This window comes from Sitophilus oryzae, unplaced genomic scaffold, assembly GCF_002938485.1.
Source record: "Sitophilus oryzae breed Bouriz unplaced genomic scaffold, Soryzae_2.0 scaffold_1067_pilon_pilon, whole genome shotgun sequence".
Classification (NCBI taxonomy): domain Eukaryota; kingdom Metazoa; phylum Arthropoda; class Insecta; order Coleoptera; family Curculionidae; genus Sitophilus; species Sitophilus oryzae.
The window spans coordinates 3,262,043-3,288,259 of NW_022145690.1; the positions used below are offsets into that span (position 1 = coordinate 3,262,043).

General features: G+C 31.4%; 1 protein-coding gene across 2 annotated transcripts; it reads right to left on the reverse strand.

Annotated features, from left to right (window-relative positions):
* Positions 1 to 862: 862 nt before the first annotated feature.
* Positions 863 to 23,550, reverse strand: LOC115880009 (annexin B9-like). Of its 2 annotated transcripts, none has more exons than XM_030897122.1 (8): positions 23,318 to 23,550; positions 23,044 to 23,214; positions 16,769 to 16,973; positions 13,204 to 13,283; positions 10,523 to 10,639; positions 7,067 to 7,239; positions 6,868 to 7,009; positions 863 to 1,122 (listed from the first exon to the last, which is right to left on the reverse strand). In XM_030897122.1, exons 1-8 carry the CDS (start codon positions 23,327 to 23,329, stop codon positions 1,075 to 1,077), a joined length of 948 nt encoding a protein of 315 aa, XP_030752982.1. In that variant the 5' UTR covers positions 23,330 to 23,550; the 3' UTR covers positions 863 to 1,074. The 2 variants fall into 2 exon arrangements, with proteins under 2 accessions (XP_030752982.1, XP_030752975.1); XM_030897115.1 differs by having other exon boundaries at positions 863 to 1,125.
* Positions 23,551 to 26,217: the final 2,667 nt, after the last annotated feature.

Here is a 26,217-nt window from a genome sequence, read left to right on the forward strand (position 1 = left end):
CCTACTAATAAAAATGGTCTTTTAATGAAAACTTTTAAATATTGCAGTAAATAGTGAAAATAAATATAGAGTGATATATATTTTTGAGAAGCCTATGGCAAGCCAGATCATATCATTTATAAATATACAGGTTGTTCTATTTAAGAAAACGTAAAACGTAACTTTAGTTCATATCTTCAAAAATATTATTTTTGTAGAATAACATACTACGCCACTGTATTCTACGTAAAAAGTTCTACAATAAACCCATCATTTCATTTCGATATCTTTAACAATAACAGAGATACGGGTTTCCCAAACTGCAAAATTTTCAAAAAGACCCTGTAGCTCAGAAACGAAGAAGACTACGAAAATTTAGTTTAGTGCATCTTCCGATTGGTGAAAAAGTGGGACAGGTTGGTGAAAACCGGACCCTTCTATCTTAACTAATAACGGAGATACCGTATGATTTCAATCAAAATGGGACACCCTGTACAAAGTGAGTGACTCTTGAGTCTCTGAGTTTCTTATTAGTGAATTATGTTTGCCATTATGTTATATTTCAGATAAAATTGACTTCATCAAAAAACATATTGAATATAAGCATGGTGCATTCTCCGACAGTGCTGCCACCATCGGATACTACCGTAAACAACCGTTCTTTTTCACTTAATTTTTACTACTCGAAACAGTGTGTAAACTACATCACACAAACTTCATACCTGAGAAATTTATAGTGTTAATAATATAATAATGCACTAGTAAAAACCAAAATACTTAAATATATGACATAGAAAACTATTCCAATATTATTTCAATGGAATTAAGTAAATTGTTGTTACCTATAATGGTGAGAGATTGGTGATAAAATAATGACACACTATTATAACTAAAATATTGGTTTATTATAAAATTTACGTATGTATAGTAACAATATTTCAATAAATAACGGTCTCCAAAATATGTTTGCTCTATATTTAAGGCGTGAGTGGCTATTTTAAAAAACCAAGCAATATAAAGTATAAAGATTAAAGCTAGAATGTTGTGCAGTTTCACTGAATGGAGTAAATCTCAGAACTATGTTTAAAACGTAACTTATCCTACAATAGTAACTAAGGTCTTCTTGTAATCTCCTGAGGTGTCCTGCTGAAAAATAAACGAGTTAGTTCTAATAACGTAAAAAAGTGTGACACAGAGGAAGCTAAATAAAGAGAAAAGCGGTGCATTATTATAATGATTAATTATTATAATGATTTTATACAGTAGCGGGTAAGTTTAGAATTGTAATAAATAATGTAATCATTTCAGTTAAATATTAAATATTTTAAAATGTGCAATAAGACATCTATACATGGATACATTCCCAGACTTTCAGGTAAATATACACAGCTGCATGTAGATACGCAGAAGTTGTGATATATGAAGGTCAATATACCATACGATAAAAATAGCGTCTAAGACGGCTGGGGAATTTTTGCGAGGTCAAGCCCTTGACGTGGCCTTACATGGCCCTTACTTGGCCCGTATTCTTCTTTATTTTTTAATACCGTTTAATGATAGTTGGCCTTAGGAAGGTTACTAATTTATTTTTATATTGAGAAAAAATTATTTTTAAACGGTGTAGTTTAAAATTCGAGAAAAAATATTTTTTTTTAGAAAGAGATTTGTATATCTGGAAACGGTTAGGGGAGTTCTACCCTTTTTCTAATCTTTCTATAGAGTTAACGAGTAAATTTTTTTAATGTGAATTTTTGACAAATTTTATGTTAATTTTTAGCAAAATACATCTAGAGATTTATCGCGGCAAAATTATCATAGATTAATTATCATTCAAAGCCATATATAACGCCGATTTTTTTCGATAATACGATATTATTACATGAACATTACATATTGATAAATATTAGATTAAGAGAGTTACATTGCTCTGACTGCAGAACGTTGGAGAGACCATAATATGATTTCCTGAATACAATCTGATGAAAATATGATTTGCGGTAATAGAAAAGGTAGGAACCATTGACTAGTATTACTTCACGGTTACAAAAGATGTTGAATCTTGATATAGAAAAACAGAAATACACCTATCGAAAAGTAGCACAAACAATATGTGCGTTACTACCTGTACTCTAATGACAGGCCATAGATATAAATGAATATAGTAATTTAATATTTACCTAAAAAGCATATACTAATACTTCAGTTTCTATGAATTACTAAATTACTTCACACAAAACAAGAGTTAAGATTTTCTTTCTGAGGATACTTTAATCTTTAATATTGACAGTTAAATAGTTGTATCTCTCATGACAGTGGCCGCCAGGGCTAAGTGGCAAGTGGTCTGCAGCCCAAGAGTACCGGCTGCATAAGTGCTTTGAGCGATCACTGAGCCGTCATCCCAAGGTATGCCATGACGTACCATCTTGTGCATCATTTCATTGTACAGCCACTCAAATTCCGTTAGAATTCGGCTATAAACAGGCGCTGAAGTACTCACGGCAGATCAGAATTACTTGCAAAAGGTAGTTTAGGCTCAATATATATCATGATACGGAGCACTGTAAGAAGAAGATACATTTTGAATCCAACCTTCGGATAGAACCACTTCTAATAGTCCATCTCGGAAAAAAGTTACTACGCACTAAATGTGAGTTGTTATCAAAAAAAAAAGTTGAGTACCTGTCAGGGAAGCAGACAAAGGAAGGATTCAAATTAAAAGCAGACGACTTCTCAAAAAATAGCATCTAAAATAAGAGTGTGGAGTCTAATACATCACGGACAAACTAGGAGGAGGCTCACCAACCCTAAAGTAGCAATAACAGACACACCTTAAGGGAAAGTATCTAAAAAGTAGAAAGTCTCAATCAAGATTAGACAGCGATAAGGATATTGATTACCTTGAAACCCCTCTGTCAAACATGACACGGAGGGAATGAAATTAGAGTTTGGAAAGAAATTGGCAATCATTGAATTTCTCTGAACAAATTAATGGATTGGACATCATGTATCATGTAGCACCATGATATATGTATTTTGGTGCATATCCGGCCCACTGACTACGTATGTAGTCCATTAGAATCGCTTGTAGAAAAGTAAAAACATAAATACACCCTTTTTAATATTCTTTGGCGTTATATTTTATAGGCAACTTAAAGAATACATGTTAAACTTAATTTGAAAAAAGAACAAATATTTCATGCACTGATGAATAATACGCTTCAGTTAGTTACTAAACTTGCATAAGCTAAATTTATTAATGGCACTTGAAGAGAACAAAAATAGTAGTCCCATCCCGCTTGATTACAAAACTTTTTGATAGTGGTTATATTAATGAAAAAATGTCTATACCTCTGTGGCGGATTCATCTCTTCATAAAAGCCCTATTCATTTTATATTGGTGAAATATCTAGACCCTTAAATGTTCGAGTTAAAGAATATAAAGATTATTTAAGGAAGGGCGATTTTCACAAAGCTAAGATTTGTCAGCATTCATGGGACACAGGGTACAGGCTAGGTTTTAACAATGCAAAAATTATTATGAAAGAAGCGATATATAAAAGAAGCTTCTTCTATCGTCTATAATATATTGGGTGGCGTATTTCCATAATATACCATGTAGAGAGCATAAGGTCTCTAAGTCCCGCCCCCATGCTTAGTTCAGCAGTGAAGATGACTCTAACGCGGTATAGAATGGAATTGGGAAATGCCCCAAAATCGGGTATAGTTCGTAGTCGCATTACTGGCGTAACCTTTGATAGTATAAACAGTAATATTCATTTATGTAAAATAGTGTATGTCTATTCTTTATCATTATATTAAAAATAGAAATATCAACAAAAACAAGATTTATTTATTAAATAATGTTATATTATCTTTAATTATTAACTAATTATTTTTTGTTTAAGTGTCTTATATTTTAATTAAATTAATCATTAAAATATAAGACACCTAAACAAAAAATAATAAAAAAACATTGCTAGTTCCTGTTAAACAGCAATGCTCAGCTTTAATTACAAACATTAAAATACCAATGCCCTTTGGCAATTGGGGTATTTTCGGTGCTATTTATGCTCAAGCACCATTTTTTCTTTTTTAGTTTGTTCTCTTCTGATGGCCTTCCTGATGAGCCTTTCTTGCGAGCGCGAACCATAAGTTCTTTAGAATAAAGCTCTTGGTTGTATTTTAAATTACTTGTTTTTTTTTACAGTTTATTGTAATATTTATGAGAATTGTTTTTAACTGCCGTTCTGTATCAATATTTATGATCTGACCATATTATTAAATCGTGACCATTATTAAATTGTGTTAATATTTCTAGCTTTTCTATTCCTGTGTTAAACCTAATATTTTTTCCATATTCGTTTTCAATAAAAAATGCTGATCTTCAAAACTATCTTCACTAAATCATTGAAGTCCCACAAATATAGGTGTATCGCTACTTACAGCACTATTTTTTTGGTTAATAGCCAGTTGTTGACTCTTGTGAAGCTGAGGCACTTTACATATCGAGAATTTCACTTCATGTTTTATATTTTTAACATAATCTCTAACATACTGTTTCCTAATGTACCTAATGCTTCCCACCAAGCGAGAAACCTCACATTACATTTGCAACATTGCAGACATTCCCCAAACAGCTTGCTTTGTAATGTTGATTTGTAAACGTTTTGCCGTGATTGATGAAACTTTGCTACAGAAATATTGTTTTTGAAAGGCGATAAAAACGTTTTTTCTGCAACATTGCAACAAAGATTCAAATGAAGATCCGCGCAAGTTGTTATTCCAACTGGCATATACTATACCGCATTTGGCACATTATCCTATTCCATTCTATACCGCGTTAGAGACATCTTCAATGCTGAAATAAGCTTGGAGGCGGGGCTTAGAGACCCTATGCTTTCTACAAGGTATATTATAGAAATACGCTACCAGGTGCGTCTCAAAAGTGGCTCACCCCCTATAACTTTTTTGTTTTTTCAGATAAAAAATCGAAATTTGGTATATTAGTATATGACATAAATTGGGATTGATTAACGTATTTAGTTCTTTTCGGCCACTTCCGATTTCACCGGAAATGACTACAACTTTTTATTTTTAAATGGCACCCTCGGTATTTTTTTACTTTATTTGATAGAAAATGACATTCTGAATAGAATGACTTATTATATGTTAACTTTTGTCATTTTTGCTTAAAACAAAATTTAATTTTAAATTTCAATCTAGAATGTCATGGTTGTGTTAAAAACACTAATTTTTATTCAAGGAGTTTTGGAGAAATAGATTTGATCGTCTAATGTTTTTTGTGTCTTGTCCTGGTCGGTTGAAAGATGCACAAATCGTATTTTTAATCATATCTCAATGTTTTCAAATAGAACGAGGGTGGCTCATTAACATATTTGGAAAAAGTATTTTTTTACGAATAATTTGGTTACACACACTTGGTATTTCGAGTCAAATTTTCGTTACGAACCGCAAGTTATAATTTGGAATAAACCATGCATATGCAAAAATGTCAATAGTTGACATATGATATGTCATTCTACTCAAAGTGTTATTTTTTATCAAATAAAGTAAAAAAATACCGAGGCTGCCAATTTTTCGATTTTTAAATCAAAAGTTGTAGTCATTTCCGATGAAACAGGAAGTGATTGAAAACAATTGAATACATCAATCAACCCTAATTTATGTCATGCACTAACATACCAAATCTTGTTCTTTTAATAAAAAAAAAAACAAAAAACATATAGAGGTGAGCCACTTTTGAGACGCACCCGGTATAATAAGCATTTCATTTTTGTCATATATGCAATAAATCCGTATGATAAAAAAAAAACGACGTCTAAGACGGCTGGAGAATAACAATCGATGGTCATTTATTAGTCATTTACTAAAAAATTACATAAAACTTGTCAGAAATTCCCACTAATTATAGAATAATTAAAACAGGTCAGGAGAGAGCTTAGTAATAGTAGAGGGTAGTAATGTATGGCAATCGCTTCTTCGATTTTAAAGAACATAATATGAATAAAGATATCATAGCAAAATAAAAACACTAAATCACCACAATACACCAAAACACTTTTACTTTTACACTGGACGCGCGTTTCGCTAACCATGTTAACATCATCAACAGATGACTATAAACTAAATATATATATAGTTTTATAATCATCTGTTGATGATGCTAACATGGTTAGCGAAACGCGCGTCCAGTGTAAAAGTAAAAGTGTTTTGGTGTATTGTGGTGATTTAGTGTTTTTTATTTTGCTGTGTAACACCAAAGGTTCCAACGCTCAACTGTAAAGATATCATACAGATTAAAAACAAATTAAAAAATAATCATTCAGAAAGATTGAGGCTTTTTGATTTTACCTCAATAAGTAATTGTTAACAGGTAGTAAATGTTAATTTTGAAGTTTAACTTGATATAATGTCATTTTAACAGACCGTCAACGGTTTTTATAGATGTATCTGTTGAAAAAACTAAAGTGTTCTTGAATAGTTGTATTTAGATATTTTAAATAGTTTTTTTGTTCTTTGTGTTTTTTGCTTCCGACGCGCGACGCGGCGACGGGAAGAGATATGCTTCCCGAAACGTTAAGCATTTTTTTTGTTTGTTAGGCAAATTTGTTTACTTGTAAATCACTGCTGAAAAGCTGATTTTCTTACAGTCAGTGGCGAAATACCAATTGGACTTTTTTGAAGAGGTTATATTGATTTTTAACACAACTACCGTATTATTGAGAATATGTCTTTTATTCGCTTTAAAGCATTTTAAATCTCAAGAATATGCAAAAATGAGAAAGTTATTGAATAGAAGCCCCGCACCAAGCTGTACCAAAACGCCAAAAATAAAGTAACTTCCAACTGTTACGATCTCAGACTTACTTCAATCCTTTCTGCCAAACTCTTGTTGTATTTAGTGTTGTAGACTTCTTTAATCTCTCCCAAATCTACTTCCGATCTTCCAACGACGATTCTTATTAACGTTCTGTCGTCCGTACCAATTCCAGCCATCGCATCGTGGAGCCTGAAGTAATACTTTTGGTGTTAAATGGTTATTTTCCTTTTTAAAACTTTTGCTTACCTGGTTGCTAGAAAATCTACTGGATCACGAATGCAACCAACCAGCTGCAACATGGAATCTTTAATGGTGCCAGAAAACTCGTTTTCGATAGCTTGTTCGATGGAATGACCAGTTATCTCTTCGTATTCGTGGAATATTCTTCTTAGCTGTGGACGATTGCGTTGACAAAGAACCTGTATACATTATTAATTATTATTAATAAGCTTAATTTAAATAAAGTTAATTTTCAATAAAAACATTTACAATTCGAAAATACGTCATTCTAGCCGTTTTAAGCAATTTAATTACCTACTTATACAGGGCGAGTCTTAAATTAGTGCAAATATTTTTATTTTCGCAAAAAAAAAAGAATTTGAAAATCGTGCATTTCTTTTAGATTTTCCTGTATATTTTTTGTAAAACCTCGCAATTAGTGGAATAAATTAGCGGTTTCAATTACACTTCATACTTTTTAGTTTACGATCATTTACAATGTTTAAAAAACACAATTAAAATTAATAGAATATCCTAGCAACAGCTTGCGTTAGTAAGTCGTATCCATAGAGAAAACCTAATATTTAGCTTATAAAACAATCAACTTTTGATTTCTAACCACAATTTCTCTTGAAGGATTATAATCAAAGGCCAAAATGACATTTCTCGCAAATTTTGAAGTATAATTAGTGAAAAGTTAAAAGCATGTTAAAAGTTTGATAACTTTCTCTACTAATTGAAAATGCCTCCCACTAGGAACAAATTTCTACGCTAATTGAAAACACTAATTTATTCCACTAATTCCGAAGTTCTGAATGAATCTTTAAATGTAATAGCTTGTTAGTAATTATACTATATTGAGAAACTATGGTTACGCTCGTTGAATTTGACACTTTACGTCAGTTTAATGATATATATTATTACAGTTGAGGGTTGGAACCTTTGGTGTTACACAGCAAAATAAAAACACTAAATCACCACAATACACCAAAATACTTTTACTTTTACACTGGTCGCGCGTTTCTCTAACCATGTTGAATTTATAATCATCTGCTGACAGGGGCGAAGCTATGGGGGGTGATGGGGTGATGGGGGATGCTCCTCTCCTCCCCCCAATGTGTAACTGAGTTGGGAAATGAGTCATGACAACGCGACGCGACGTCTAAATCCCAAATTTGTCAAAAATAAAAAAAAAATTTGCCGCTGCACTAATGTGAAGCGGATATTGCCATCAACTTAGATAACAAAAAATAATAACAACTTGGGCCACTTTGAAGACCAGACGACTAGTCTATACTAATATAAAAAATCCTTAAGTGACTGACATACTGATTAATCACGCGATCCTGCTCAAACCACTTAACGTAAGAAGCTCAATTTTGCCATACAGGTTGATTCTAGGGTGTAGAGGTTTGATAAGAAGGGATTTTTCGAAATTCCAGTTCCAAGAAGGTGAAACCACCCCTCAAATATTACAATATTTTTTATTTAAAAAACGGTCAGGTATCCGAAAAAACGCTTAAACACGTATATGTTATTTTGTTTTATTACATATTTTAAAATTTTTTAAAAATGTATACAGGGTGTTTTGAAAAATCTGGTAATTGATTAATCACGATCCTGCTTAAAGCGCTTGACGTAAAAAGTTGATTTTTGGAAAACAGATTGACTTTAGGGTGTAGAGGTTCGATAAGAAGGGATTTTTCGAAACTCGAATTCTAAGGGGGTGAAACTATCCCTCAAATATTAAAATATTTTTTATTTAAAAACCGGTGAGTTTTTCGGAAAAACTCTTAAACACGTATATTTTATTTTGTTGTTTTACATATTTTAAGATTTTTTTAAATTTATACAGGGTGTTTCATAAAATATGACCATTGAGTAATCACGATTCTGCTTAAACTGCTTGACGTTTAAAGCTGATTTTTGGCAAACGGATTGACTGTGGGGTATAGAGGTTCGATAAGGAGGGGTTTCTCGAATCTCAAATTCCAAGAGGGTAAAAATGCCCCTCCAATATTACAATATTTGTTATTTAAAAAACGGTTAGTCCTCCGGGAAAACGCTTGTACAAGCATAATTTATTTGGTTTTTTACATATTTTGAATTTTTTTAAAAAATCATACAGGGTGCTCCAAAAAGTTGGGTAATTTCTTAACCACGATTCTGCTTAAACGGCTTGACGTAAAAAGCTTATTTTTGGCAAACGGATTTTTCGAAAGTCAAATTCCAACGAGATAAAACTACCCCTCAAGTATTACCAAGTTATATAATAATATCGCCATATTGTTTTTCTCATGCTGACATAAATGTGAGAAAATTGAATCTAGTTTGTATGTTAATGGAAATTCTTGCTTTGCTTTATCATCACCATTACAAATGATTAATTCGACGCGAACGAAGTCGCTGGTACATGCTAGTTATTAAATAAAATATTAAGGATGGTACGATTTTATTTTAATTTTAGAGTTGTTATAACAATAATTATTTATGCATGTTATAATGTTCAATAATGTTAAATTTAAATTTTAAATTAATAAAACAATCTTTTTAAAACAAGGGTTTTTATTCCTATCACGATACATTATTACATGTATTATGGCCTTTAAAAAAAAGTAGGGAGTTGGGAAAATTGCTTGTCCTCCCCCCACCCAAAAAAAAACAAGTTCTAGCGTCACCACTGTCTGCTGATGATGCTAACATGGTTAGCGAAACGCGCGTCCAGTGTAAAAGTATAAGTGTTTTGGTGTATTGTGGTGATTTAATGGAGTTTTTATTTTGCTAATGATATATATTCGTACTTTTATGCTTAAGCGTCTGTTTACGCCTAAGCATAAAAGTACGAATATATATCGTAAAAGTGCTTTACTTTTATGCCTAGGCGTTAAAATAACTTTTTCATATTTGTCAATCATGTCGCAAAGACTAATACTTTGGTGACGTTTAAAGAAAATCATTTTTTTTAGATTTTCAAACTTTAATAACTCGGTTATTTTGGACTTATTTGAAAAACGGTAAAGATATAATTGTTTATTTTATCGAGATCTAGAAGCCCAGAAAATATTTTCACTTATTTAAGACTCACCGTGTATAGCAAAAGTACCTAATTTTATTATTTTGCCTCTATTGTGATTTTTACAATTCGATAATTTTAGCTAACTGTTAAATCTAAAGCCAAGTTTATCTCAATAGAGAAGAATACGATTTAAAACCAACCATCATATTATGATTTTATTAAATGGAAGACATTATTAAATAATAAAGTCAAATTGTATTTTATATATATTTTCCCCTGAACATGTAGTACAAATAAACACTCTAAACGTAACTATCTATTAATATAATTGGGACCTGTTTGAGGTTTTCCGTTTTAAGTGTAGTAAAATTAAAATTAGAATTATAGGTGAGTAAAATTACGAATATGTAAAATACTGTTTTATAATAATGTACTGATTATGATAGTTGCGATAAATTATAACTCACCATATTAAATACAGATTCATCTGTTCCAGCGAACAGCAATTCACCAGCCTGTAATAATTCCTGAGCATCTTTGCGTGCAGCATCCTCATCAACATCATCAGACTCATCTCTATGTCCCTTAAAATATCATTAAAACATTTTGATAGAGTTTTTTTAAATGAAAACCTTGGTAGTTGTATAATAGACATTTAATTTTTTTCATATGTTGTGCATGTTACGTTATGTTGTGCATAAATACCGTATGATCGAAAAAAACGGCGTCAAAGACGGCTGGGGAATGACAATCGATGATAAATTTGCCGAGGTCAATCTCTAGAAGTCATTTGCTAAAAACTGACATAAAACTTGTCAAAAATTCACACTAATTATAGAAAGATTAAAAAAGCACAGAACGTTTCCAGACACACAAATCTATTTTGAAAAAATTATGTTTTCTCGAATTTTAAGCTACCACTTAACTCGATATAAAAATAAATTACAAGCTTCTTAAGAACAACTGGCAGTAAGCGCCAGCTTAAAAAAATAAAGACGAGTACGAGCCAAGTACCTAAATGACGTCTAGGGCGTGACTTCGCCAAAATTATTACCTAGCGATTGTTATTCCCCACCCGTGTTTGACGCTGTTTTTTTATTCGATAGTATGGTATCTTATTAGAGTTAAATTTTCGTCATGTTTACCTTCACAATTCAATTGTCGTAACAAGGAATATCCAATTGTACTACCATGTAGTAAAGTAAACATGTAATTAACGATAAGATTTTAGATTAGTATTTCGATAAGATCATGCTGCATGGCTTGGTTTATATCATGCCGTTTTTAGCCATATACTAATATAGATTTATATTGGGCGATAAATAGAAAAAATAATGTTACAAATAGGGGGGGGGGCGGCATTTTAAAAGAGTAATTGTAATATTTGCGCTCCAATAAATATGATAGTATAGCTGTCTTTTTTAACTTCTTTTGTCTTAAATATCAATTACAGTTGAGGGTTGGAACCTTTGGTATTACACAGCAAAATAAAAACACTAAATCACCACAATAAACTGGTTTATAATCATCTGCTGATGATTTTAAAAATGTTATGGTTAGCGAAACGCGCGTCCAGTGTAAAAGTAAAAGTGTTTTGGTGTATTGTGGTGATTTAGTGTTTTTATTTTGCTTAAATATCAATAACGGTATAATTGAAATTTATATTTTTAATAAATAGCACATTATTTGAAAGATTATTTAATTTTCTTTAACAATAATTAATTATTCATTCATTATTATTATTGAATAATTTTTTTTTCTCAGATTTATTTTTCCGCAAATTCACCAATTTTCTTAAAATGATGGAGTCAATTTTTAAATTTAGATTATCTTCAAAATAGAGCTACGATCTAGTTTCGAAACACCAGTTCACGATAGTTAAGCGACGTTAGACAATGCGAGAGGATGGACGGGGATGCCTCTCTGGAAACTCTGTCCTGCTGTTGTATTATGGCAAGAGTGTAAAATCTATTGACGCACACTGCTCATTCTCGCCGCGCCGGTTTGAGGCCGGATGAGATCGGATATCTCGTGAGTAAGAGTCGATTTAGATACTCGCACTCGCCAAATATGAGATAATCTCATGTTTTATAGTTTTCAGAAGGATAGGCTGCATTTTCACAACACCATCTTTATATAACTTCAAATTTCAAACTTAATTATTTGTATGTATTTTTAAATGAATGTTGTTACTGATTAATAGTAATGATATGTTAAACTGGTTAATTGTGTTTAAAAATGCCTGTGTTTATATTCTATAACGATTGTTCTAAAAATAGCTAATTATATTTAAATATTCCAAATTGCCTTGTCTGAAATGATTATTTTATAAGAATCAACTTATATACTTGTAAATATCGTATGATCGAAAAAAAACGGCGTCAACTATGACTATGAAATGGTGAAATGAAGATCGCTGTCATTTTATGTGTAAAATTATATTGGGAATGTCATCGATCGTCATTGCTAAGATTCCAAGCCAACTGGACAGCTTTTTTATCATACGGTATATTAGTCTTTATTTCAGACATAAATGTTATCACATAACACTAAATAAATTGGTGTAATTTGCAGTGTGATAATCTATCCGGTGATAACAGTTTTGTAAATCAAAATTACATTTTGAAGAAACATTGACAATAAGTATTTTCCATTTTTAAAAGTTCTTTCTCCACTCTTTACTTTTTTGTTTGTAACTGACGGGAGGAGATACCTCTTGAAACGTCAAGTGTTTTTTCTTGGTTAAGCAAATTTGTTTACAAGTAAAAAATCACTGGGAAGCTGAGTTTACGTTTGGACTCTCACTTCCAATTTACAAGTCTTATTTTTAAATTCTGTTTCGTTCATTCGTTTCAAAATATGTATATGGATTTATGTACTTCACGAACATCCTGTATATAAATAGTAATTTGAACTACTATACTATATTATTACGACAAACAACAAAAATATGAAAGATGGCTGTTAGATATCCAGTAACAGTGTAAACTATATATGTAAGTATTTATATCCGTCATCTCGTTAACACGACCTTGTGGATATACTTACTAATTTATGAGAAGGCGCATTATATACGCATTTTTACAACTTTTACGTGATAAAATTTAATGTAATACGTAATAATACAATCTGTTGTGTGTTTACTCACATTTGCCAGGGAAACAAAAAGTCGTTTTAGGTGCCCCGACGTGTCGCCTTTGATATCCGCTTCAAGAGATGTTTGGTACACTGAAAAAAAAAGTAGGTTTGTTATTATTAAATTTTTTGTCAAATATAAATTCTAGCTTTAATAAATTCTATATGCAATCTGTTTTATTTTCTCTCCAAAAAATCTTAAATGGGTATTTCGCCACTGCAAGAAAACAGACCAGAACATCAACGGTTTTTGTAGACGTATTTGTTTTAAAAAAAATTTATGTGTTCTCGAATAGTTGAATTTTTTTTAAATAGGTTTTTTCTTTATTTTTTGTATTTTTTTGGTTCCGACGACGGAAAGAGATAAACTTTCCGAAACGTGAAGCATTTTTCGTTCGTTAGGCAAATTTGTATATCTTTAAACCTAACTTCTAAAAAGTAGTTTCCTTTTGGGATTAACCCCCCCCCCAGAAATGTTTACACAAAATAACTATTTTATTTCGTAGATTTTCTTGCAGTGGCGAAATACCCATATAGGATTTTTTGGAGAGATGAATCCGCCACACAGGTATAGACATTTTTTACTTTTTTTTTCTCTAATAGAATACAGTTGTTATTGAATACAGTTGTTATACAGTTATACCTTTGTTGTTACGTCAGCAAAATGAACTACTAGTTCGCCAACAGCAAAATACTTTTCTTTTAACTGTGTTAACTGTTTTTTTAGTTCTTTTAACTGATTAGGACTGTTTTTATCTGTTGATGATGCCAACATGGTCAGCGAAACGCGCATTTGAATCATATTGTAACTAGAGATGAGCAAAACTGCGATTTTTCAATCGCGATTGAAACCGCGATTGCGATTTTTAAATCGTTGCGACTGTAACCAGCGATTGCGATTTTAATATTTAAATATTGTACTAGGCATTTTATTCAGTGTCATTTTCTATCGAATAAAACAAAAGTTGTACTTATTTCCGGTGAGACAGGAAGTGATCGAAACGAATTGAATACGCCAATCAATCCTAATTTATGTCATATGCTTACATACCAAATCTCGCTTTTTTATCAGAAAAAATAAAAAGTTATAGAAGCGAACCACTTTTGAGAAACACCCGTTATATTATGATCTTGACCCTAGAAAATAATACCTGCTCTATAAATAAATAAAATGAGAGAAAAAATTCCATCGCAGTTTACTATAAAATGCTTCAACGGACCACAAAATTAATCCAATCAAAATCGTAAATTGGAACTATAGTAAGAAAATGGTTGCCGAAATTGAAACTAGCAAATAGAAAAATTCGCAGTCGCAGTTTCCTATTGGAGCCAATCGTAGGTTGCGATTTGTTGCTCATCTTTAATTGTAAATCAACATCAATCTATTTTTGCTTTATGGAAAAAAAATAGCAAATAGAGAAATTCGCAGTCGCAGTTGAAGGACTATTGAAGCCAATCGTAAACTGCGATAGCGATCTTTAATTGTAACGCAACATCAATCTATTGATGCTTTATGGAAAATTAATTATGTACTGTAATTTTTATACACGCAGAAATATACTAATTTATGTATATAAATTAGCCCACAATTTTTAATATAAATATCTACCATTTAGAAATACAAACCAAATATGTGATAATGCTACATTTTACCAACTATTATTTAGCACTTTTGCTAATTCTATATTTATATTATAGTTACATTTTGCAACTAAAATTCGATATTTAATACTAAACAATGCTAACAGAATAAACGTAATTAAATGAATTAAAAGAATACACAAGTCAACTAACAGTACAATAAAGGATTTTAAATTCTAAACGCACGTTTTGCTAATCATGTTAGCATCATCAGCCGATTAATAAAACTGTTAATAAAATATGTAACGTTAGCTTGAATCATCTACTGATGAAGTTCACGTGCTTAGCAAAACGTGACTTCGGCATAAAAAAATAATTTTAGTGTATTGTGTTTGATCTGTGTTAATTCTCCAGAGAGGAAAATTAAAATTAATTTAATACAATAGAGTGTACAGTATAAGTTTTGAACTAGAGATGTAAGTTTTCTTAATTATGTTAGTATCATCAACAGAGGCTTATAAGTAAAATTAATAAAGTGTGTTTTGGTAATCCAAAATAAGTGGTATCGTGTATATGTCACAGCTAAAACACAGAATATACTGTGGCAAAAGCTAGATCAGAGAATCACTGAACTAGTAAAAGTATATGTAACGTCAGTTTGAAATTCATTAATTTGTTGACAATACGTCAATAAAAGTTCAACAACTAATTTTAGTAAGCCGAGACCGAAGGATCACCAGCTTTGCCAGAGCTCCTATGTAAGGACATCGAGTTGGCGAGTCATTAACTCGAGAGAGGAGGGTCATGGTCGTCAGGTTCAGAATAGGGATTGAAGAAAGAATACAGATTGACCTCAAATCCAATGAGGCAATAGAGAAAGAGAGAAATATCCTCCATTATAGATTCGGGACAACACCGGTTAAAGAAGTGCAGTTAGAGTTAAAGAGGTGGAGAAAATGGAGACAGATCCTCCAGCGTCCACTTCACAAGTACCTCAGCCGGAGACAAGCACCTCGACTGGGAAGGAGACGGAGGGCTACACTCCCAACCGTGAAAAGCTGCATGTATACCCTCGTAGGAGGTAGATATCCACTCCTCGGAAGATGAACATCTGTTGTCAGAGAAGGATGGGAAATACCCAGTCCCCCCTATAACAGGAAGATCTCCATGTATGATGAGTTATAACTCAAGAAAGGAAGACACACTCGATCTTTAAGGCCGTGGTGATTAACCTACCTTCCACTCATTTTACATTCTACTGGCACTATTCACTTCTAACAATTTACTAGTAAATGTCCACAAATTTCTTTAAAATACGATCACGGGCCCATTGCGTAATTGTTAGCATTTCCTAGTGATTGTTAAAATTTACTAGATTTCCGACTTTAATTATTGTAACATATTTATATTCATATACACAAAAAATCCTATATGGGTATTTCACCACAGCAAGAAAATCTACAAAATAAAATAGTAATTTTAACAGAACGTCAACGGTTTTTGTAGACGTACCTATCTGTTTTAAAAAAAAACTACAGTGTTCTCGAATACTTAGTTGAATTTAAATATTTTAAATAGTATTTTTGTCTTTAGTCTTTGTATTTTTTTTGCTTACGACGACGGAAAGAGAAACTTTCCGAAACGTTAAGCATTTTTTTGTTCGTTAGGCAAATTTGTATATCTGTAAACCTAACTTCTGACAAGTAGTTTCCGTTTGGATTAACGCCCAGAAGTGTTTACAAAAAATAACTATTTTATTTTGTAGATTTTCTTGCAGTGGCGAAATACTCATATAGGATTTTTTTGGAGAGATGAATCCGCCACATAGGTATAGATATTTTTTATATTTAATTAGTATTATTTTGCTGTTTCAGCGTCAATGGTGCCAATGTTAGTTGTATGATTATCGGGTTTAACGCCATATACTAATAATTTTTAACGACATAAGCCTAATTTAAATTTTGGAAACTCAGATAAATATAGAAATACGTTCTTACATCCTTCATAAGCGTTGGCAATGTTAATAATATCCTCGTTGTTGTGGATTCCAATAATCTCCACAATGGTACTTTCATCTGTTCCTAGTCCACTAATTGCATGATGGAGTTCTTTAGCTTGGAACTCGATGGGATCGGTCGTCAGAGCAATTATCACGTCTTCAAAATTTCCTCTCAGTTCAGATTTCAGTTCTCTGATCAGATCCTAAAACCACATAAATTATTAAAAGGGAAGCAATAGTTGGATCGAAAGAAGTTTAAAGTTCAGATTTTCTTGCTTTTCATTTTCCGATGAAAATTGGTCATAGAAAAATATTATATGAGTGCAATATCAATATACAGGGAGGTCCGAACTGTATTCCGAAAACTTCGGTAGCATATTTTACAGATAAAAATAAGTAAAAAAGTTCGTATAAATTATAGTATAAGAGCGCTTTCACACACACCGGCAAAATCGGTGCCGGTGCCGGAACTGAAATCGATTGCAATATAAATAGATTAACTCCTTCACATATACTTCGATCCGGTAAAATAGTCAGCGACCGGCAAATACAATAAAATTAAATACAACTGTCGGAACGGGTGCAAAGCCGGCGCCGACTCCTGCACCGATTTTGCCGGTGTGTGTGCAAGCGCTCTGTCGTATAATGCTTAATTTCGGAGATACAGAGTGTAGAAGTTTCATTTTTATTTCGATTTTTCCCAAATAATTTCTGAAGTAAGGTCAATATTTGGATGAAAATTGGTGTTTGGGAGTTTCTTGACATGAGAAATTTGATTTTGATGTCCATATGATACTTACTTGTAGAGGGCGACACCTACATATTTTTTAACTGGTTTGAAGAGTAATAACTTTTCGTCTGTAAAGGACATTGTTTTTTGCGTAAAAAAGGTAAAAAAAGTAATGATTCTCGAGATATTTGGAATCGAAATTATCAGTACCTGTCATCATTGACATACATTAAACATGTTGACTAAATAGTTATCAGAGTGAATAAATTTGAAATGTTGTTGTGCTAAAAGTTCAACAAAAACTGTTTTATCGTCATTTTTTAGAAGAAAAATGTTAATAAAAAGTTCCCAAATTTATTATTTCAGTCTAAATAACTATCTACTCGACATCTTTACTTTTTGTCAATAATGACATGTATTGACTATTTCCATTCTAAATATCTTGAGAACGTTTGCTTGTAACGATTTTTACTGAGAGACATTTATTACGTAAAAAATCACGGAAATGTATATTTCTTCACTCGCTTTTGTTTGATTCAGGTACGGACGAAAAGTTATTACTCTTCAAAACAGTTAAAACACATGTAGGTGGCGTCACCTTCAAGTAGGAGTCATCACAGTCAAATTTCTCATGTCAAAAAACTCCCAGATACCAATTTTTATCCAAATATTGACGATACTTCAGAAATTATTTGGAAAAAAGCAAAATAAAAATGAAAGTTCTACACACTGTATCTCCAAAACTAAACATTTTAGGACCTACGTTTATAGGAACTTGTTTACTTATTTTTTTTCTCCAGAATGTGCCGCTGAAGTTTCCGGAATACAGTTCGGACCACCCTGTATAGGTATGATGAAGTCTGATTTGTAGAAATATGAAGAAACAATAATCAATTCTTATGGAAATAAAAACAATATTTTTTATGAGGTAAAATAAAAGCCCCGTTGAGCATATTTTTTGGTTATACAGTATTTGAAATATCGTAATTTCAATTTCAGTCGGATATTACAGAAACTCCTTTGATGAAGCCTTGGTGTCCAAATTAATAAAATATTTGTTTATGTCTTAAAGCAATTTTTAACAAAATTGGACGTCATGCGTCAGATAAGTAGATGCATTGCAATAATAATTGCTCAATATTTGTTCAAATTTACTTTTGAATTTTTTACATTCTAATTTGGAGAGAAATTTGCTTTAATAACTTCATTAAATCAAAGCAATCATTAAAAATAAATCAATTTTGATCTGACTGTATGGGAAACACTCCTGCATAAAATATTTATTAATACACATCAACATTTCATATAAAATAATATTTGTAGCTGCTAAACATAATAAATATATTATTTTTATCCTTGCGAAAATAAATGTACGATAAATGGTAAATTTAGTCACACTTTAATACTAATTTGACAAGACTAAACGTAACAATTTATTGTTGTATTACGTTCAGACAGTTAATATACGAGTGAGATTATATTTAGTAGCATCATTTTTATCACATTTGTTTTAATATCTTCTGTTATTTTTTTACCTCGAAAATTACCAATTTTTGTTCATGAGGTAAACAAAATAAAATTTTGTTGGCATATTAGAATAATTATTTTATATTTTAATATAAAATTATAATAAAATAATTTTAGAATATTTTTTGACTACTTTCTTAAATAATTTTATATTACAATCTTGTTTAACTGTCGGAAAACTAATTTATAATATTTGTTCCAAATAAATATAATTTATTGTTGTTTGCAGGTTTGGTGACAACCATATACGTAGGTTTATATACAGGGTGTCCCAATATTCCGTGAAAATAGAACCACTGCTTTTTTTGAAATCAAATAAGTTCATTGGACACAATGGTCCGTCAGAGGTGATCAAACATTAAAAAAATAAACACATTTTATAAAATAAACTAAAAACCGTTATTCCGATTTGAATAAGATTTGGGGTGCTTATGTTTTAAGGGTAAAAAAAAGTACGGGAAGGGTGAAAACTACTACATAAATTTTAGTATAAATATTTTCTTTACCGACAACCATTTTTTTTTCGTAAAATGGTCCTTCTCGTTTTCCTACATTTTTGTCTCTTGTAAAAAACGCACCGCGCATTCTTTTTAAGAAAAAAAAAATTTCGAATCTGACTTCCAAAAAATGTCTCATATCCCATCAAGCTATGTAAGAGCATCAAATCCATTATGCGCTAATCTAGTTGGCAAAACTACAGAATTTTATGTTACAACACAAATGATATTTGACAATAAGCTCTCTCTCTTCATAAATTTCAAATTAATTAACGTTTGGGTTTATTTTTGATTGGTGCCCTCTAACGGACAAACGAAGCATTTTGTACAGAAGTAAATTGTGGCTAATCAACTTATTTTGATTAAAAAAATACATAGCTGTTCTATGTATGTCCACTCAACACGAACAGCAGAGGCTGAGATAGGTACCAAAACTGTAGCTGAGATAGGTACCAAAACGCAAGGAACTCCACAAGGTGGAGTGATCTCCCCCCTACTGTGAAGCTTGGTAGTGGATGAACTACTGGAAGAATTAACTCTAGCGGGAATACACTGCATAGGGTATGCAGATGACATAGTCATCATTGCACGGGGGAAACATGAAGGCACCCTGTGTGATATTATCCAAAGAGGACTCCGCATCGCTGAGAGATGGTGCAGGACTGTCGGGCTAAGTATTAATTCAGATAAAACCGCAGTAGTGCCATTCACCAGAAAGCGAAGAAAAACTTGAAAAGAATCCATCTAGATGGAAAGGAAATACTGCCATCACAGGAAGTGAAACATCTGGGAATAACCCTGGATAGTAAACTTCTCTGGAACAGGCATATTAAGAACATTACCAGCAAAGCCACAAAGGCTCTCATGATATGCAGAAGACTGGCGGGAAATAGGTGGGGCTGCGCCCCTAACATTTTGCGCTGGATGTATACCATGATAGTAAGACCCATGATTACTTCTGGAGCAGTTGCTTGGTATACAAAACTAGAGCAACGTACAGCAAGGCAAAATCTGTGCAAAGTACAGAGACTGGCATGTATCTGCATCACAGGTGCCATGAGAACATGTCCAGCAGCAGCAATAGAGGTCATTCTAGACCTAACAGCACTGCATATTGTCGTCGGTAGTTATGCCAATGCGACAATGATTAGAATGGTCATTGACGGAAACAGTACTGAGAGAATTTTCAGGTCAGGGGCTTGGAACACCCTCTAAAAGAAAATTCCACTTCTCCAACTCCCAGTGGATGACATACCAAGAATTTACAACTTTGAGAAACACCTCACTGAAGTATTGAGTAATAAAAAGAATTGCAAGAAAGAAAACATAGGCACCTCAAATTTTATTCAAATCGGAATATGGGTTCTTAAAATAATATCTTAAAAAATATTTTTTTTTAAAGTTTGATCCCTCTAACGGGCAAACGAAGCACTTTTGTATAAAGGTAAATTGTGTCCAATGAACTAATTTTTATTTCAAAAATAGGCAGTAGTTCAGTGTCCACGGAATATTGGGACACCCTGTATTTAATTACAAGTAATGAAAATAGTTTTTTTTAAATTGTTTAAATAAAATGCATCTAGTATATCACAAGTTAGCAATTAACATATACTTAGTTGATAAACGAAAAAAAAACGATGGATATCTTAATTTTAGTATTAATAATAATAATCCTAGAAAGGTTAATGAACCACTGAGGAATTTGTTCTTGTGGATTCTCAATATAGCAGCAGAAAAACACCATCTTTTGTTATTAACTGTGTTATTTTAGCGATATTATTCCTAGGAGACTAAATATACAGAGTGACTCTGGCTGAGTTTGGATTAGAAGTAGGTCTATTCAAAACTTCATTAACTTAAGTTCTCTCGTAATCAACATTAAGATCTCACTTGTTATCTTATTTTAATATGGTGTCACTTTTAGAAGTTGGGAAGTGAAATTGATAATTTATAATCGGAATTATGAGACTTTGACATGCATATAAGCGCTGATCTAGATATTGTTCTAATGCAGATACAGTCAGAAATATGTATATGTTACTGTAAATGTCCGAAATGCGGTAAAACCTAGGATAAGCACAGTAAAACCTAGGATAAGCGCGCTAAACCTAGGATATACCAATGAATTAACACCCCCTAAATAACCACGTTAACCAACTCGAAATGCGGTAAAACCTAGGTTTGGTTTTTTTACCGCATTTCGTACGTTTACAGTGACATATAGATAGAACTAATAGAGTAAACATTTTTTAGTTTTCTTGGTTAGTGTTAATAAGCGACATATTATAATATAATGAACATTAATATCTTTTGTTTCCTTGAATTTTTTTTTTTTAATCTGGACTTTATAATAGATGTCATTACAAAATGTATTTCTGTTAAAATATGTAATAAACCACAGCAGGCATATCAAAGTTTATGCGTGTATATATCTCGGTTATGGATTAAACTTTGGTTATGGCAAAGTTTACTGTTTATAAGATTTGATAAAGCTATCAGAAAAATATCTTTTAATAAATATAAAACGAGAAATAGGCATAGTGTAAGTAAGTGATGTCTAGACGTCGTGGCTTTACGTATTTTCATAAGACATTATTTAATTGCCAAATTAAACAGACTTTGTATTAAATTGACTTATTGAATATTTATATGTAATAAATTCATTTAACCACATCAACCATTTAATGAGAAATTTTTCTACAAGTCATTTTTAGTTATAGGTATATTACATAAAGTTCTAAACAATCCTGCGAAGAATAGTTCATGAATAGTTATAGATTACTTGCAAATACGTTTTATATCGATCTATTGATTAAATATGTATTCCATAAATCTAGACCATGACATCGAAATTATAGGAACATTCTACACAAATAAAAAAATTGCGTTGTATTACTTTATAAAGGAAAGTTTTGTTTATAATTTATCTAATAATTAATTAATATTGTTTGTGTTTTTTTTTCTTCTTTAATGTTAGGTTGTGCGATGTGTTGTATCTATTAATTCAATAGACAATATCCATAATTTTTAACCTAGCATAGTCTAAGCATCCCATCTCTTTAAATCTTTATTTCAAGGCTGACGTGAGTCATAATGACACACAAATTAGATAATTTAAATTAATCACATCCTAAGAACTATTGATTTATTATTTACATGGAATCAGAGCATGATGCAGAACTCGACATGTGATCTTAGATTTATTTACCTTTTGTGTAAATTATTGTTATTGGCAATTCCCTAAAATTTTACTTATATTTGTTAATTTTAACAGAGAAAATGTCACTTTAAATATTTTGTTATGATGTACTAATTATATTTAAATCGTGCCATATTACAGTTCATATTTCAAGGCTAGTGTGACTCATTGAAAAATTGAAAAGATCTAAAACAATCATACCATCCAAAAAATTAACCGCTAACAAGTTTAAGTTATTTAAATCAGTGATCAAATAGTAAATAAAACAAAATTATATTTTTGGACGCAATTCAATATTTAATTTTTCTATTTTTCCTTACCTTTCCGTACATTGTTTTAAAGGTAGCAGCAATTTTTCTTCTTTGGTCATTAGTCCGTTTTGCTAAAATTTCTATAACTGTATCTTCATCTGTTCCAAAACCTTTGAAAGCTTGCTTTAAAGCCTTAGCGTCGGATTCTTCATCAAAATCTTCCGCAGGAAACACAGTTGGCTAAATTACAAATTGTTTGTTGTTTAGTAACAACATGAAATGATTTGAATGTTTATTTAAATTTTTGCCGGTTAAAAAGATATTACATAAATTTAATACTTACAGATCTACCCATTGTTACTGTGTATCAACAACCAATTTTGCTTGAGTTAAAAGTATTAGAATTATTTATTTAATTTAATAGAAAGCACTAAAATTAGGTTACACAGGAAGTACACAAATTATTAGCCTGTAGACGAAGCAAGCAAGAATGGGAGAGGAGAGGCTATAAAGCCAAAGACCTTTACAAACAGACAAAACCTGCTATAGCGTTGCAGTAACAGTCTGTATTTGCAGTGCGCAGGCCGCAGGAATATCAGGGCTGTCGCAGTATGAATAGATTGTACGAAATATACGACGATATCTAGCTAAAAGTGTACTGGACTTATTTACATCCAATTTTCATGCAGACAAAAAAGAGAGAACATGATTTTTAAATTACGAAACTGACGTATCTAATAATATAGGTACCTACTGTTCTTATGATCTAAACTGTGGAAGCTTATCTATGGAAATTGGATTAGTTAGTATTTGTGTGTACTCGGGGAAAGCATTTATCATTATATACAGGGTAGCGCAGCTTATTCGTCTCGGTTGATAATACGAAAACGGAAAGATGTAGAAACAAAAATTTTTATGGGTATATGTGGGGAGGCAATGTGCATAATTTAAAATTATTTTGAAATGTACAGGGTGTTTCAAAACTAAGATCCATATCAAAGTTATATTTTTTCTTATTAAACACCCGGTACTTTATTTCATTTTTGAATTTTTGGACCTAAAAAAGGCATTTATTATAAGGATTAAATATGTTTAAAAACTTTTGTTTTTGACATATTTAAAGATTTTTAAATATGCATGCTATCTTTGAATGCGGTAGATGAATGTGGAATGATTCAGTATTGAAACTAAAAGAATTTCGTACTTTCAGCGGATTTCGATAAACATAACGTTTCGGTCAAGAGGATTACGGACCGTTACCAAGTGTAAACTCAAAACAGTTTACAATTGATAGTGATCAGTGATCCTTCTGAGCGAAATGTTGTGTTAATCAAAATAAATAAAGACAATGGAAGTCCGAAATTCTGTTAACACCATGTACATTACTTTTCACAATTAATTCTTGTGACTTCTGACTTTATAGGTAGAGAAATAAACTTTAGTAAAATATTTAATTGCTTCCTTTAATGAAAATATTTTATTAAATAATCTCACAACTGTCACAAATCGCAATTTTACAATATTATATCCCTTTCATTATTTGATATTCTTCCATTTTGTAACAAAATTCATTCTAAAAAATTCTCTACATATTATATCGTTAAGTTTATAATTTAAGTTAAACAATGTCACCTAATTACAGGGGTGTCAAAAATTGCTGATCTATTTTCAATATTTATTTTAAAAACTTCGTTATTTGAAATGCAACACACTGTATTTTTTTAAATAAATCGTGGAAGCTTTAAATTTTCGTCTTAGTTCTGGCACACCCTGTACATTTCAAAATAATTTTAAATTATGCACATTGCTTTCCCACATATACCCCTTAAATATTTTGTTTCCACATCTTTCCGTTTTCGTATTATCAACCGAGGCGAATGAGGTGCGCCACCATGTGTATAGTTATATAAAAAGCAATAACTATATGGATTAGAAAACATAAATCAATGTACACCAAAATAAAAAAAAAACGTTAGAAACCAACCGCAGTTATTATTAATAATTTTTGTTAAAATTTATATTTTAATATCTCGTTCTACCGAACGTTTCATATTCATTAGCTAGACCTATTTTCGTTGGTAGAAAATGACAGCTCTCAGCTAAAAACTAGTTACGCCACTGGATGCTACCTTAGGATGCTACGTAAAAATTTCTACGGAACTCACCTCGGTTTCACCTCTTTCGTATGTTATAGCCTTGTATATGAATTTTTAAAGTAGCTCAACCTAAGACGTTTATGGATGTAAAGCACCAGATGGCGGGGCGTATTTCACAGTCTTTTACTACAGAAAAATATTTTTTGTTACTCTGAATTTTGAAGCGACCAATAAAAACAGAGAAAATAAAAATCGATAATTTTCGAAGTGTGCCAATTGGTTACTAATCGACCAGATACTTTTTATCTATTAGATATATTATAAAAGCTGGTAGTTATACAATTCGACCATTGTAAATACCCGAAAAATTTCGCAAGGCCGACGAGGCCGATGCTTTTCACTGAAGAAAAAAAAATGTTTGTTTAGATAATTTTCGAGATATTTTTTCTTTCTGAATGCACATTTTTAAGTATTTTATATTCTTTGTCCGCTTGATCTATTATACTGGTTGCACGTATCGAGGTTCTGTTTCTTCTAGTTTTAAAAAATGTTCTTATTTCTTTGTAGTTGTAGTGGTTGTAGTGTAAAATTAGATTAATTTTATTAAGTTTAATTATAATGTTTAGTGTAGAATACCAGAAATAGTTTATTAGTGTTTTTATAGTTTATTATTTTGCAGTTAAGTAGTAGGTGAAAGGATAATTTGGTTATTTTTTCTTTTTGTTTGATTAATTAGTAAATTTGATAATTTTTTCAGTGTAGAAGTGGTTGAAGTAGTGAAGAAGTAGTTGTGTAGTGTTTTTATAGGAGATTATATTAGTTTATTTTGTAGATGAGTAGTATGTGAAGGTATTTGGGTATTTTTTCTTTTTGTTTTTCTTCTAATTGTAGTAATTCTATTAAGTATTGTGATAGATACACTATATCTTCCTTCAACTTCGTTGAAAAGTGCGTTATCATATAATTTTGGTTTTCTGGTAGTAGAATATACGAAAAAAAAATCTGATCAAATTTATTTTAAATTAAATTAATCGAGTTTTATTAATCAAATTAATCTAGTCAAATAATAATAATAGTTAGTTTCTAAATACTATACAGGGTGAGTTTCCTACGATGTTTCTCTATGGGTATCTCTGAAACTACTGGA